Source organism: Salminus brasiliensis, chromosome 8 (genome assembly GCF_030463535.1).
Source record: "Salminus brasiliensis chromosome 8, fSalBra1.hap2, whole genome shotgun sequence".
Taxonomy (NCBI): domain Eukaryota; kingdom Metazoa; phylum Chordata; class Actinopteri; order Characiformes; family Bryconidae; genus Salminus; species Salminus brasiliensis.
The window spans coordinates 3,903,924-3,919,254 of NC_132885.1; the positions used below are offsets into that span (position 1 = coordinate 3,903,924).

Genomic DNA, 15,331 nt, shown 5'->3' on the forward strand with positions numbered 1-15,331 from the left:
CATGTGTAGTTTCACACTTGCGGTCCCTCATGTCTTATTTTTCTTGTTGTTCCAGCGCGGCTCCCTGGATGAGCGCAGTAGACCAAGACGAAGGAGTTCCTCCGCAGACAGGTAAGACCGCGAATGCATTTTAAAAGAATCTACTAGTAGAGTTGTCCCAGAAGAGCTCCAGATCCCTGCCGTGTGGAACTGAGGGAAAAATGAAAACTTGGAAAGCCTGCAGCTTTAGATTTCCTGCTGTTTAAACTAGCCAGCTTTTCCTGCACGCTTTAAGTTGCACCCATTGCTGACACAGATGTGCAAATGCACAAACGCACACAGCTTGTCTAGTCCATGTAGAAAAGTACTTCCAAAAGAGTAGGACTCTCTGGAGCAGATAAATAAACATTAACCGATTGGCTAGAGGGGTGTAAAGCCCCCCAGCATTGAGCTGCTGTGAGCAGTGGAAGATCTGTGTTCTCCTGAATGGTGGTGGTGGAGCTCCATCCAGCACTTTTGGGATGAATTAGGGAGTTGGGGATGATGAGGTTGTTGTGGTGGTGATCATCATCCAACATCCTGACCTCATCAACGCTCTTATCACTAAATGCAATCAAATCCTCACAGCAATTTCAAAGTCCAAAATCTAGTGGAAAGTCTTCTTCTCTGGACAGTAGACACAGTTACTCCAACAAAAGCAGGATCAGCTCTTTTAATACCCTTGATTTTAGAAGAAACGGGGAATGAGCAGGTGTCCCAATACTTCTGTCCATACGGTATACTGTACTTAACTCACTGTATGAGCAAAGCTGTTACAGTAGGAATTGTGACCCCCACAACAGTTACGAGTGCTCAGGGCTCTGTGAAATCCCGAACATCAGCACACAATCCTCTTACTGCTTTCCTGGCTTCACAGGGATGGAAGTGCAAGGTCCCGTTCCCGTTCTCGCTCTCGAGAATCCAGATCAAGGTCCAGGTCCAGATCCAGATCTCGGTCTCCACGGAATCACTCAGACCGAGGGCGCAGGTGAGAGAGCAGTGTTTTAGCCTTAAAATAACACCACCGACCACACAGAGGTGCAGCTGCTTTTCTACAGGCATGTTTGTATTATGTATAAAAACGAGGAAAACAACAATTAAAATATACAGTATTAATAATACAATAATTAGGTAAGATCTGGCATTATTGTGGTCCAATTTCAGGAAGTACTGTCAGAATTATTGCCGTGTTTGCCATTGCAGTCATGTTCTGTATTGCCAAAAATGATATTTTAATATAATATAAAATGTTATGAATTAATATTAATATTAAATAACCTCACTCTTCATTTTATGCCGTGTTGTAGTTGATTAACCAGCAGCTTTTTTTATTTTACAAATTTTTCGAAGATCTTTCTTTTTTCATTAGCGTCTGTATTGCCGTCTAGTGGTTGTACGAGAATTCAGAGTTTTAAAGGTTTGGTTCCAAAAAGCGAAGTCTGAATCATCTGCACTGCACGATGATTCATTACCATACCATGTGGCATCCACAGCCCCACTCTCGATCATCATCAGCGGCCTGCAGGTTGTATTAGAAGGTGATCGGCCATTGAAAATATTCAGTAACTATAAAATGTTTATGTAAATAAATTTGAATATTTAATTATAAATTAAGTTTACCTTTAATTTGCATTCTGAATTGACTGCTTTGAATCTGCGCTGTAGGTAGTAGGTAGTGTTAAAGGTCTGAGCCACTGCTGCTAAAACTGGATTGAGAATTAACACCCATGTCCAGTCAGAACTGAAGGTGGGCAACCTGATATTGTATCAGTATTGTGATGCAAAATATTAAAATTGTGTTTATTAAAAAATTATAAAATTCGGTATCACAATACTGATAAAATATCAATTCAAATTTATTTGTAGAGCTTTTTACAACTGTTGTTGTCACAAAGCAGCTTTACATAATTAGTAGTTAGTAAAAGACAGAAGAAAATAAATAACATAAGAAGACATAAAGTATCAGGTTGGCCACCTTCAGTTCCGACTGGACATAGGTGTTATTGATTATAAGATAATCCTTTATTATATATTAGTCCCACAGGGGAGAAATTCTGTTTTGGATGCAAAAACGTAGATAAATTACCACTGTATACACAATATAAATAATAGAACAGATTATTTACAGATAATTGCAAATATGGAGGTTATTGGAAGGATAATTCTCAGACTTTAAACACTAGCTACTTTGGTCCACTTGCTGGTGGTGGCGGTCGTTCACTCGCTGGACTTGGAGAAAGTAGTCATTGAGCAGAACAGCACAAACTAGCAGGGAAGTTGGCAAGGACAAGGAGAAGGTTACCCATTTACAGTGTAAACTGGAGTGAAATAAATGTGAAATTGGTGTTTTTAGGCCTCTAAAACCAGTTACCCAGACCAGTGTGGTTTTTAACATCACTGTGCTTCCTTATTGATGATGATCAGTTATCAGTACTGATTGATATATTTTACATATGACATTACATATATACATATCATATTATATATGATATATTTTACATAAAACTAAGGGTGTTGTTGTTGTTGTTATTATTATTATTATTATTATTATTTGGGTTTTAATCAGGTTTAATACACAAGACCTGGTCATCCTCAACATTCCTACACCTGAACTGCACTCTGCACATTAATACCCCCCCCCCCCCACCCCAGTTGTATTCACTGCACTACATATTTATACAGTTTATTAGTGCAGTGACTGAGTTTCCACCTTAACTCACAGATCTGCCGTCTGCAGACTCTGCACATGTACATATTTGTATTTACTGCATTGTACGTATTGTCTATTATTGTTTATTGTACTTATTGTCTCTGCAGCCTGTCCTGTGCTTTGTCTATGGTCCTTGCACTATTGTCCCACGACCAATGACTGCACTGTACAACTGCACTGTACAACCCTGTATTACTATAATGACTAAATAAGATTGAAGATTATAGTTGCTCATCTGTGACCGTAAGAAAATTCTCAGGCTATTTTAAAACTGAAAGAAGTACTTAAGTATTTTTATATTTGTTTATATATTTATGTAAATAAGTAGCTTAAGTAGTAAAAAAAATAAATAAAAAAAAAAAATAAAACCCATTTTCTCCCCAAGTTGAACCGGCAACTTTCCAAATACGTACTCTCTGCCCAATTTTTAACAGTTGTAGTGTGTGCCAAAGTCACAGTCACATCTCTACGCTTCAAATGCATGTATTTTTTCCCACTATAGACATTACATACAGCAGCGTCTGCAAATTTCTGTCAAACTTTTTCTGTGAGTGGAAAGTAAAGCATATGGAGTTATGGTGGTGTTTCTCAGTGCAGCTCAGCAGCTCTTCTCTTCTTCTGTCAGGTCTCGGGAGCGTGACCGAGATCGCGCAGAGCGACGGTACAGCCGAGAGCGGGATCGAGGCGACCACAGGTCCGATCGGGATCGACTCCGGAGGGCCAGGTCCGCATCCCCGTCAGAAAAAGAGAAACCCCCTGGTGAGGAGCCTCCGGTGAAGAGGAAGAAGGAGGAGTTGGACCCCATCCTCACCCGCACTGGAGGAGCCTACATCCCCCCAGCCAAACTCCGCATGATGCAGGCCCAGATCACCGACAAGAGCAGGTCAGTTTCACACACTGACCACTGGCCTCAAAGGGATAGTTTAAAGAGCCATGGTTCTGTCTGAAGTTTGTTTTCCTTCACTTTTGCACTGAAAATAAGATCTAAGGTTGGCCAGCAAACAAACCTGGAGTGAGAAGGAATTTGAAAGGAGTTCCTGAGGTGAGGAAGAAAACGGACGGATCGCCAGCAGTGAGGATGTCTTTAAGAATTCGGTGAAGGTGCAGAACGGAGGCACAGGAGCGAGAAATGTAGTTTCTCCCTCAGGGTGTGAGGTTCGGTATCTGTAGATGCTCAGAGTGAACCAGTATCCCCAGCCTGAGCCGGTCTGATTGGACTCATGGATCGGAGTTCCTGAGAACGGGTCAGAGAATTCTTCCAATATTTGGAATTAAAATGACAGATTTATCCATGTAGCTGGAAAATGATAGAAAATGGTGTTTGGCTGTGTTGGTGTTTGTGGCTATTTGTGAACTTCAACGTTCAGACAATGCAGCTGCGTAATGGAGATTTTGCTGAACGGCAGGATTAAGCAGAATGCTGTAGAATTATTCAGGGGTGCTCATATTTTTAGAAAGTCCAGGGTGCAGCTTTGGCATTGTTTTTGAACCAAACCAGGTTTTAAATGGCATTTTATGGCATATATATATATATATATATATATATATATATATATATATATATATATATATATATATATATATATAAAGACAGAGAAAAATTTGTTCATCGTTATTACAGAATCCAAAAAAAATAATAAGGGTTTTAGTGGTTGAGGGGTAGGGTTGTGGTAACTTTATAGGCAGTTGAATTACTGTAATTAGGCTCTGAACTTTGCAGCTGCGAAATTGAGATCAACAGCAGGATTAAGCTGAATGCAGTATAATGATAATAATAACTTTTTTTTAATTATTATTTTCTAATGATGAACAGTGGTTTTGACATGCAAGTTTCAGATTTTATATTTTATTCCAGATTTGTAAAATTTGTAATTATTTGCTCATCTACTTCCAGTTAAACAGTTGTACCTTTTGTAGTGGAACGATGTTCTTTACATGCTCTGAGATAGAGCTGTACAATATATTGGTTGCCATCTGAATGTGCCGTTCTGAAATATTTATTATTTATTTATTTATTTATTATAACTTCAGAATGTATTATTAATAGCACAACATACTTATGCATTGACTTCTGGAGAAATCTTTATCTAGGGGTAGATTGTAAGTAGTGTTCAAAGTCTGAGCCACTGCTGCTAAAATCCAGTAACCACCATAACCATTAATAACACCCATGTCCAGTCAGAACTGAAGGTGGGCAACCAGATATTCTATCAGTATTGTGATAGAAAATATTCAAATTGTGTTTATATTTTGTTTAAAAATAACATTTTTAATATTCGGGATCACAAGACTGATAGAATATCTGGTTGCCCAACTTCAGTTCTGACTGGACATGGGTGCTGATGGTTATTGGAAGGATAATTCTCAATCCAGTATTGGCAGCAGTGGCTCAGACTTTTAACACTAGCCACTTTGGTCCACTTGCTGGGAGTGACAGTCGTTCACTCGCTGGACTTAAAGAAAGTCGTCAGCACAAACTAGCAAGGACATGGATAAGGTTACCTTTTTACAGTGTAAACTGGAGTGAGATAAATATATCGGTAAAATTTAGATGTTTTAGGCTTCAAAAGACAGTAACGCATAAGAAAAGGGTGTAACAATGTATGTGAAGGTGGTGATGGTTTTATATTTTGGGGGTTTTAATCTGGTAATAAACACAAACACAGTTATCACTGCATATTAATATAGTTTACATTTTAGTGCAGAGATGAGTTTCCACCTTAAATCACAGACCTGGCTTCTGCAGACTCTGCACATTTTTATTTACTGAATTGTATTTATAGTTTATTGTACTTATTGTCTGTGCAGCCTGTCCTGTGCTTTGTCTATTGTCCTTGTAGTATTATCTCACGACCCTTACCGATGACTGCACTGGAGAATTTAGCCTAACAGTGTTTCTGTTGTACTGTACGACCTTGTGTTAGAATAATGACCAATTTAGATTGAACTATATTTGATCTGTGACCAAAAGAAAATTAATCAGACTATTTTTAACTAAAAGACTGTATTTTTAATGATATTTTTTATTTGTTTACATACTTTATGGATATAAGTAGTTCATATTTTGAAAGAAATTGTAGTGTGTGTGCTAAAGTCACCCCTCTGAAGTTCTCAGGAGCAGCGAAGGACACTGACAGAGAGAGTAGAACAGGCTGTGGTCTGAGGCTCCCGGCAGGACTTTTTATATATTATATATATATATACACACACACACACACACACACAGTCAGCACTTTCAGAGAGGAGGCGCGACAGCCCTGGTGCTGTTCTGTCCCGACTCTGAGGGCCTGTAAATTGTGCCCTTTCAATCGAGCCCCTGTCTGGTGTCTGTTACAGGGCAATAAAGGAAGATGCTAAAATTTAAGACTGTGGCCATGTTAACGGGTCGTGCCCGATAAGACCGTAAATACAATCCGTCTGGGTCAGATGGTGGAAGCCCGGACTCCTGTGGTGGTGGTGTGGTCCATCAGTGCACAATTCCTCAGCAGCTCTGGATCTGACTTCCATATACATTCTGGTTAGCCTTCAGTGTCCGGGACGATTGTTCCAGGGCATGGTTTCATTTGCTGCTGATGATCCATACCCTAATAGCATTTTATATACACCAGTGAGCCAAAACATTAAGATTGTATGCCTAATTTGCTGTATGCTGCCAAAGCAGACCACTCTGCAGTATTTATGAAGGTCCCTATGGTATCTGACAGTAGCATCAGCTAGTTGCCAGTTGGAAGGTGGATGTGATTCAGAGTCCCTTACAGGACAACAGCCCACACTTTCAACAGTAGACGGGGGTTAGCATGGGCACTCGGGCTGGTCTGTAGCTATGCAGCGGGGGGGGGCCCTTCAGTAGCCGTTCTGTCAGTTCGGCTAATGGAATAACCTTCATTACCATCACACATTTGAAGAGCCTTGGGATTTACTTGTTGGTAGTTACCCATCACATTTTTGGAGATGATCTGGCCCTCAGCAAAGTCGACCGGGTCTTTATTGCAGATCGTTTCTCCTGCGTCTCCCGCCACGATAATCACTAGTCTATTTTCTCCTCTAATTTTAGTTTTTTCCTCCTCCATGTAGCCTGGCGTACCAGAGGATGAGCTGGGAGGCCCTGAAGAAGTCCATCAACGGTCTCATCAACAAGGTGAACGTCTCCAACATCGCCAACATCATCCAGGAGCTGCTGCAGGAGAACATTGTGAGGGGCAGGTAAGAATCGCTTAGTGTTGTGGACCAAGTATTATTCTCAGCACACACAGTGTTTCCCAAACAAGTTCCATTAGTCTGTGCAGTGGGGTATGTAAGTTATTGTAGGCCATTAGAGAATTGATTGATGGAGAACTGACTGATGGATTGAGCGGTTAGGCTTCAGTCTATAGTGTTTTTGGAGGGGTTGATTATCATCTATTTAATACATTAATGCTTTACTGTCATCTTGCTGTAAAAAAAAACACACTAAATAGACAAAAGTATTGGGACACCTCTCTTAATCACTGAATTCAGGTGTGTCATTCCGTCCCATGTATAAAATCAAGCCCCTAGCCCTGCAGTCTGCCTTTCTTCCACACATCAGTGAAAGAACGGGAGGTTCTGAAGAGCTCACTGAGCTCCAGTGTGGTTCTGTATGTAATAGGAGACACCGCTGCACCAACAACAACAAGTCAGCTGGTGAAATCTCCTCCCTCCTAGATCTTCCTCCATCAGCTGTGAGTGGTGTTATTATTGAACAGTGGAAGAGTTTAGGAGGAACAGCTCACAGAGAGCAGCTCAGTGTCCACCGAGTGTCTGTCAGACCACGTAAAGTTACAGAGCGGGGTCAGGGCCGAGTGCTGAGCTCAGACCAGAGTGCAGAAAAGCCTCCAACTGACTCAGTAACTGCAGCAGAGCTCCAGACCTGCTGCTGCTGGTAGAGCTGAGAGCAAAGGGGGACCGGCTCCATATTAATAATGCCTATGGGGTTAGAACGGGAGGTCATTAAAGAAAGCATCTGTATGTGTCCCTGTACTGGTTTATAATTACAAATAATTACTAAATTAGCAAGTTACGTTGACTGTAAAGTAGTTATGCAATAAATTGCTTGTACATTCTTTTCTGTTTACATAATACAAATGTTAGATTGACAAATGTTACACTTATCTAATCCAAATCATTATAAAATATCTCTTTGTGTAAGTTTCTACAGAATTTCTCCACTTGCATTTAATATAAAGTGAATTTTGAAGGAATTCACATTAAATTTATACGTAAAAAAAAGTGATGGCTTTACCTTCTAAGGGTAAAAGATAATCAGTGATATGTGGCTTTGCCGTCTGGTGTAGAGATTTAATTTCATTTACACAGACAGTGTAAAAGAAAGTGTTGCCTAATTTGCTGTATGCCTGTATGCCTCTTTTTTTTAACTACTGCCAGTTGGAAGGTCAATATGACGTAGATCCAGACCAGAGCCCCTTACAGGACAACAGCACACAGGTTTCCAGCCGTCCAAGTGTGCCCACACTTTCAACGGTAGACGGGGGTTAGCATGGGCACTTAGGCTGGTCTGTAGCTTTGCAACAGGGGGACCTTCAGTAGCCATTCTGTCAGTTCTGCTGATGGAATAGCCTTCGTTACCATCACACATTTGAAGAGCCTTGGGATGTACTTGTTGGTAGTTACTCGTCACTGCTGAAAAAGTGATGGCTTTACCTTCTAAGGGTAAAAGATGATCGGTGATATGTGGCTTTGCCGTCTGTGTAAGTGAAAATAAATCTCTACGGCAGGCAAATTTAAAATGACTGTAAAATATGGCCGTCGCTGTGTTTCAGGGGTCTGCTAGCGAGGTCTGTTCTTCAGGCCCAGAGCGCATCTCCCATCTTCACACACGTCTACGCTGCTGTGGTGGCCATCATCAACTCTAAGTTCCCTCAGATCGGAGAACTGATCCTGAAGAGGCTCATCCTCAACTTCCGTAAAGGCTACAGGAGGAACGACAAGGTAAAAGGTTTAAAAAAGGCCGGCTGCGTAGAAGGTCTTCATGTGTCTTCATTAAAATCGTCACAGCTTTAATGTAACACCAAATAATCAACTCTTAAACATATTCATAGAAATGATAATTATTAATGTTAGTTTTAATGGAAGCAGCTTGATATTGTAATCATTTCCCAATCATGTAAAACACACAAATATAATACTTATACACTTAACTCAATGTTATTATTACTAGGGGTTTAACAGTATGCATAGTCGTACAGAACCGCCATGGTTTGGGTTCACTTTTTGGAGTGGACAGTCCATGGACATGGAGAATACAGGGTATACGCTATTAGGGGGATTGATGGTCATTTAGCTGTGCCACCTAAAAACTTTAAGCTGTAAGCCGTTGGATTTGTATGGTATTGTGGGAAATTAAGTGCTTTAGGAGTATTGCTATGCTAACTGTAGTCCTGTTTGGACCTCAGGGGGGCGCTGTACGGCACTGGATGGAAAAAAAACTGCGCAATGGTCTGTTCAGATGAAATGAATGGAAACCAGGGTCAGTCCCACTCCAGTGTCCGGTACTCACACTGAACTGAACTGAGAGGTCCAAACTTGTACAAAGTAATTAGTGATGATCAACCTGAAATGAGTTCTCTGTAGTAATATATTATATTATAATTATATAAAGGTCGAGACTTTGTATTCGATTATTAAGTTTTATGATATCTGTGACCATATTAAATGCACAGATGTAGTAATTTAGTGTTATAAAAGCATGGAACCTTAATAATTGAGTGATCAAATTGTTTTGACAGCTCATTTTGTTCAACATGCTGGGAATTAGCCTTTGGCTTCTCCATTAAAAATACAAAATGACACGAGTGAAAGATGGAGTTTGTAAAAAGGCCAAACAATACAAAATGGTTTAGATAACTCGCAATAAACTGTGCTTAGTTTTCCAATATTTCACAATTATTTCAAAATGAAGGTGAAAAGGTTGTACACTGAAATTAGGGCTGTTAATTTCTCTATATTCCAATAACCAGAGCTTTAATGGAAAACCACACAAATAGGAGCAATAATTAAACACCAAAATGGAAATTCTTAGTTTCTTATAAAACAAATAATACATCATTAAGTAGCTGAAAATCATATATACATGGATTTATGTGTTACTGTTTGTCACACTTAATATTTAGGGTTGCACTGATACCGTATCGGTATTAGCGCTGATACCGATTCTTACACACCGTATCGGTATTGCAATAGAGAGCACTGATACCATGAAGCTCGCTAATGAAGCTCACTGCCCTACTTTTATTAATTTTATACTTTATTTAATAATTTCTTCTATATGTATAGTTATCACCCTTAAACAGATATTTAATAAAACTTTCAGCACTTTCTGTTTGCATGTGGTGTTTTTAATGGATCTGAAGCCAGAAGTTTCAGAGTACAGCAGCTTGTTTAAAGGAAACACTGAAGTTTAGCATCTTTCTGAATGTGAAATTTGCTGCAGAAGCACTTCCTGTTTCTAAACTGGTGAAATTGGAATTTAAACAGCAGTTAAAAGCTGTTCGGCCAATCTTAGCGAGATTACGCTTCCCTACCTGCCCGTGTTTCTGCACTGTGGCCATTTTTAGATTTTTATAGCTCTGAAACTTTTCAAACGAGCTGTTACTCGTAACCAGTAAACACAGTAAAATCTCATTTGAGCTAGGACTGGGCGAAATGGTAAAAATACTATATGATATTTAACGATATTTATCACTATACGTGTAAATCACAGACTAAATACATCAGCAGGGACAGATTCAGATCCTCTCCTGTACTAAATACAGTGATTTCTACTCAACATCTGCTGCTCTTCATCTAATGAACCCTTCAGTCTAATTACACTGTTAATAATGAAACCTGCAGCTGATCAGGGTTTTTTAACAGTCTCTTATTGTAAAGCTTATTGTTATCAAGATAAAATTTATCACGATACGATAACATATCATCTTATTGCCCAGCTCTAATTAGATCTTATTGGGATAAAAAATAAAAAAGTGGAACACTATAAATATCAGGATTTAGAGCCAGGTATCCAGTATTAGTCAGAGTTGGTATCCATACCCTGTATTGGCAGATACTTGAAAATCTGGTATCGGTATCGGAAGGGGAAAAGTGGTATCGGTGCATCCCTATTAATATTGCAGTAATTTTCTTTAATGAAAACTCTAAAATGACTCAGTTCAATTATATTAAAAGGTTATGAAAGCATATAAACACAGGGGGGAAATGTGGATATGAATGTGGAAGTCCACCAGACTGAGCAGTAGAGGAATTTAAAATCTGCGTAATTTTCATACAGCTTACTAACTAATTATTGACTCATCAAGGTCAATTTTAATAGATGTTTTTTTAACCAGGTTTAATTGAGTAATTCTGGCAGCCCTGACATGTCTTTTCAACATGCTCTTACCTTGAATCCCCCACTGCATCATCTCCACAATGCACGTCGACGCTCTGCCTGTGTGCGTGAAAGCTGCGTTGATCTGAAGGAGTCCTCTAAGGAGGACACAGGCATGCAGACGTCTCTCACTGTTAGATTTCTGAATGTTTACATCAGCAGGAGCTGGCAGCGCTCTTAAGAAAGCACAGGCGGCTGTACAGATACCTCTGAGAGAGATCTCTCGCCTTGTTCTGAGCTCTAATGGCTTCGGCACTACTGTTTCTAAAGGGCCCATATCCTACTTCTACGTGTATTCTTCTTATTATGGAAAGTAGGGATTCACCGATCCGGCTTTTTCAGTTTCGATACCAATACAAAAACTTTGCATATCGGTCGATACCATTGCATACCATTGAATTAATAAACCGTATACATCTCACCATGTGGGAGAGACTTAAGGCATCAGGATTGACTTCAACATATATTATATAAAGTAAACAAATTAACACACAGTAATATATGTACTAAATTGCCATTGTCCATGGATCGGCCTAATTATCCGATACCCAGTCCAGCTAATTTTGTTAATATCGGGACCGATACCCGATCCTAATATCGTATCGGTGCTTCCCTAATGGAAAGTGAGCAACTTTTCAGACTGAAGACTGGTCAGCTCATGATTTGCAGTGTGTATTAGGAGCTTATTGAGATATTTTGTTCTTGCTTTACAGCAACAGTGCCTCACAGCCTCCAAGTTTGTGGCCCATCTCATCAATCAGAACGTGGTACGTGCTTTATCTTCCAACCTTTATCTTTAAAAAAGAATTACAGGCAGGAGGTTTCTACTAATGTTAAGTGAGTTTTAGAGGTGTTCTGTGTGGGTGGATTAAAAGGTGTTGAACACAAATATTGGACTGACCTGTAGTTTGTGTTTTGTCTTTGGTTCTTAAGGCTCATGAGGTTCTTTGTTTGGAGATGCTGACCCTGCTGCTTGAGCGGCCCACTGATGACAGTGTGGAGGTGTCCATAAGCTTTCTGAAAGAGTGTGGCCTCAAACTCACTGAGATTTCCCCTCGCGGCATTAATGGTACACCTCTCTCCCTCTCTCTCTAAATATATATATATTACACACTAAATTAGTCTCGCCTCTAAAATTGATTCTGAGGGACTCTTTTTACAGAGGAACTTGAGCTTGGTTCACAAATGCCCTCGTGTTAATGAGCCTTAAGCTGCTGTTTAATAGGGAGGAACCCACGTCTATGCTGCTTTAAGTCCGACACAGTCGGTACAATGATATTTAGACCTTGAGCGTGGCTCTAATTGAACTCCAGCTGCGTTTCCTACGTTCCTTCAGCGTGGGAAGTAGAAGCTGACCTTCATACCGGCCATTGATAAAAGTGACATAACTTGCATGAATAATTGATGGGATAATTTATTCGCCGGCTCCAACCTCTGCTGTGAAACCCTTTCAATATATATCTGCAGCAAATGTAACGTTGGGGAGCTGCTCTTACCTTGAAGAGCTCTTGCCCTGATAATGCAATATGAAGTTGGCACTGTCTGCACATTTCCTGCTGCAGTTTTTCTACAATAGCGCGGATTATTTAGCAATTTCCTTTCTCCCACTGCTAGTAAATAGTGTTTTCTTTGTGATTGAATGAAATGAGTAATGGGCTCTTAGTGTTTCTTCTGTCTATATCTGTAAATATATATATATATTTTTTTTTTTCCACCCACAGCCATCTTTGAGCGCCTGAGGAACATCCTCCACGAGTCGGAGATTGATAAGCGCGTTCAGTACATGATTGAGGTGATGTTCGCCATCAGGAAGGACGGTTTTAAAGACCACCCGGTCATCCCAGATGGTTTGGACCTAGTGGAGGAAGAAGACCAGTTCACTCACATGCTTCCCTTAGAAGACGAGTACAACCAGGAGGACATGCTGAGTAAGAGCAATCTAGTTTAACTTACTTCATCAGCTTTACGCATCAGTGCATAGGTCAGTGTATTAAAATAGATAATTAATTTACATTGCAGACTTACATCCATTTAGCAGAGCGACTTACAGCAGAGCTTCATTGGTCACTCAGAAAATACCCTTATCTAGTTTATATCAGCTAGAATCCAGAAGATCCTCTAATCTTAGACTCTACTGAATACAGAAGTCAGTACATTTTAAAAATGTAAGAATAAAAGTTAAATTAAAAGTAAAAAAGTAAAGTTTAGATAACCAACATTTCTACTTAAGTAAGATAACGAAGAATTTACACGTCATTACTTGACACCTCTGCTCATAAATCGCTCTAAATACTGGGATCAAGCACTGATGCAGTAGGACAGGCGAAGCTCTCGGCTCATTCGGTGCGATGACTCTCCAGGACTGTTCTTGATGACACTGATGTTCAGTCAATGCCGTGGTTTTACTGGCTATCCCCACTCAGCAGTAGCCTTGTGATTGAGCTAAAAGGTAAATTGACTGCTGCACTCACTGGCCTACAAGCCTCCGGTCAGGTAATTGTCAAGCTGCGGTTCTTGTGAACGTCTCTATCCCCCCCAGTCTAAACCCGCCCGGGGCCGAGCTCTTCAGCAGCAGAATGAAGAATCTGCTCTGCGTGTGTAATTGGAGCCTTTTGCATTTTCAATTACAGCGTTTACGCCTCCGTCTCTCTGCTTAGCTCTGTTTGTTCAGTCTGCACATAAGCTTTCGTGCTTTGAAGACAATCGACTGTAATTGAAAAGCTACACCAAGCAGGCCTTTGGGGTGCGAGAAGAGTCATTATCACATTAAGGCTTTTTTTTATGAATTAAGCCTAATACACAGTGAATTCTTCTTTATGGGTAATTGCCTCTGATTACATCTAGCCAGCTTAATTGCTGTAAAATTGCAAACGAATGACTGCTGTTACAGCGCAGCTATTTATTTATTTATTTATTTATTTTTCTTTTAACAGATGTCTTCAAGCTGGATCCGGACTTCTTGGAGAATGAAGAGAAGTACAAGACAATTAAAAAGGGTAAGTTGAGGACGTTAGACGAGATGAAGGCCATTAGGCTTTTGTAGCGCTTACAGTGTATTTAGCATTGTGAGCAGGAGCAGGGGATTCAGCGCAGTTGGTTGTTTGACTGAAGGCTTCATGCCAGAGCCCTGAAAAATTGCCTTCATTAGGCAATTTGCTTCAAAAAGCAAGCAAGAAACCAACCACCAACCGGGCGGACAGGATTAGTAATGCATGTTTGTGAACATGGCTACTGACGTGCGTTTTCAGAGTTGGTAGAAGCGCTGGGTATCCTGGTGGGGTTTTTTGGGGTTTTTTTGGGGGGGGGATCGGGATCTGATTTATGGAGGCGAGGCGTTCTTCCTCCGTGTCTCTACTCTCTGCTAAGAGTCGTGCACACCTAAAAATCCTATAAAAAAAATTCCTATCAAATAAGGTTTTAATAATTGCAAATAACTCAATCATATATCTGCTCAAACTGCAGTGGGATTCCTCGACCTGCTGAATCAAGTAGTCTCACATTCCCATTGGTTTACATGACTCTATGAAACCCACACACATCTGTAACAACTGGAAAAGAGAAAAGCTGATCGCACTAGAATGCCTCTAAAATGCCTTTACTCTGAACAGCCAGTCAGGGTTTATTCTAATGTTATATAGAGTTAATTACAGGTAGACACTCTCACTGACCACTGACTTTATGTTTATTTGGGTTTATTCTAATGTTATATAGAGTTTTACAGGTAGACACTCTCACTGACCACTGACTTTATGTTTATTTGGGTTTATTCTAATGTTATACAGAGTTAATTACAGGTAGATACTCTCACTGACTATGTTTATTTGGGTTTATTCTAATGTTATATAGAGTTAATTACAGGTAGACACTCTCACTGACCACTGACTATGTTTATTTGGGTTTATTCTAATGTTATATAGAGTTAATTACAGGTAGACACTCTCACTGACCACTGACTATGTTTATTTGGGTTTATTCTAATGTTATATAGAGTTAATTACAGGTAGACACTCTCACTGACCACTGACTTTATGTTTATTTGGGTTTATTCTAATGTTATATAGAGTTAATTACAGGTAGACACTCTCACTGAACACTTACTTTATGTTTATTTGGGTTTATTCTAATGTTATATAAAGTTAATTACAGGTAGACACTCTCACTGACCACTGACTTTATGTTTATTTGGGTTTATTCTAATG

At 39.8% G+C, this 15,331-nt stretch overlaps 1 protein-coding gene across 1 annotated transcript in view; it reads left to right on the forward strand.

The window, feature by feature from the left end:
* cwc22 (CWC22 spliceosome associated protein homolog) overlaps positions 1-15,331 on the forward strand; it is a 69,669-nt gene that overhangs the window by 15,408 nt on the left and 38,930 nt on the right. The window contains exons 4-12 of the mRNA XM_072685406.1: positions 56-111; positions 896-1,006; positions 3,354-3,611; positions 6,803-6,931; positions 8,527-8,695; positions 11,846-11,899; positions 12,066-12,201; positions 12,854-13,060; positions 14,066-14,128. Coding sequence (XP_072541507.1) covers positions 56-111; positions 896-1,006; positions 3,354-3,611; positions 6,803-6,931; positions 8,527-8,695; positions 11,846-11,899; positions 12,066-12,201; positions 12,854-13,060; positions 14,066-14,128 — 1,183 coding nt within the window. The remainder of the gene's footprint in view (positions 1-55; positions 112-895; positions 1,007-3,353; positions 3,612-6,802; positions 6,932-8,526; positions 8,696-11,845; positions 11,900-12,065; positions 12,202-12,853; positions 13,061-14,065; positions 14,129-15,331) is intronic.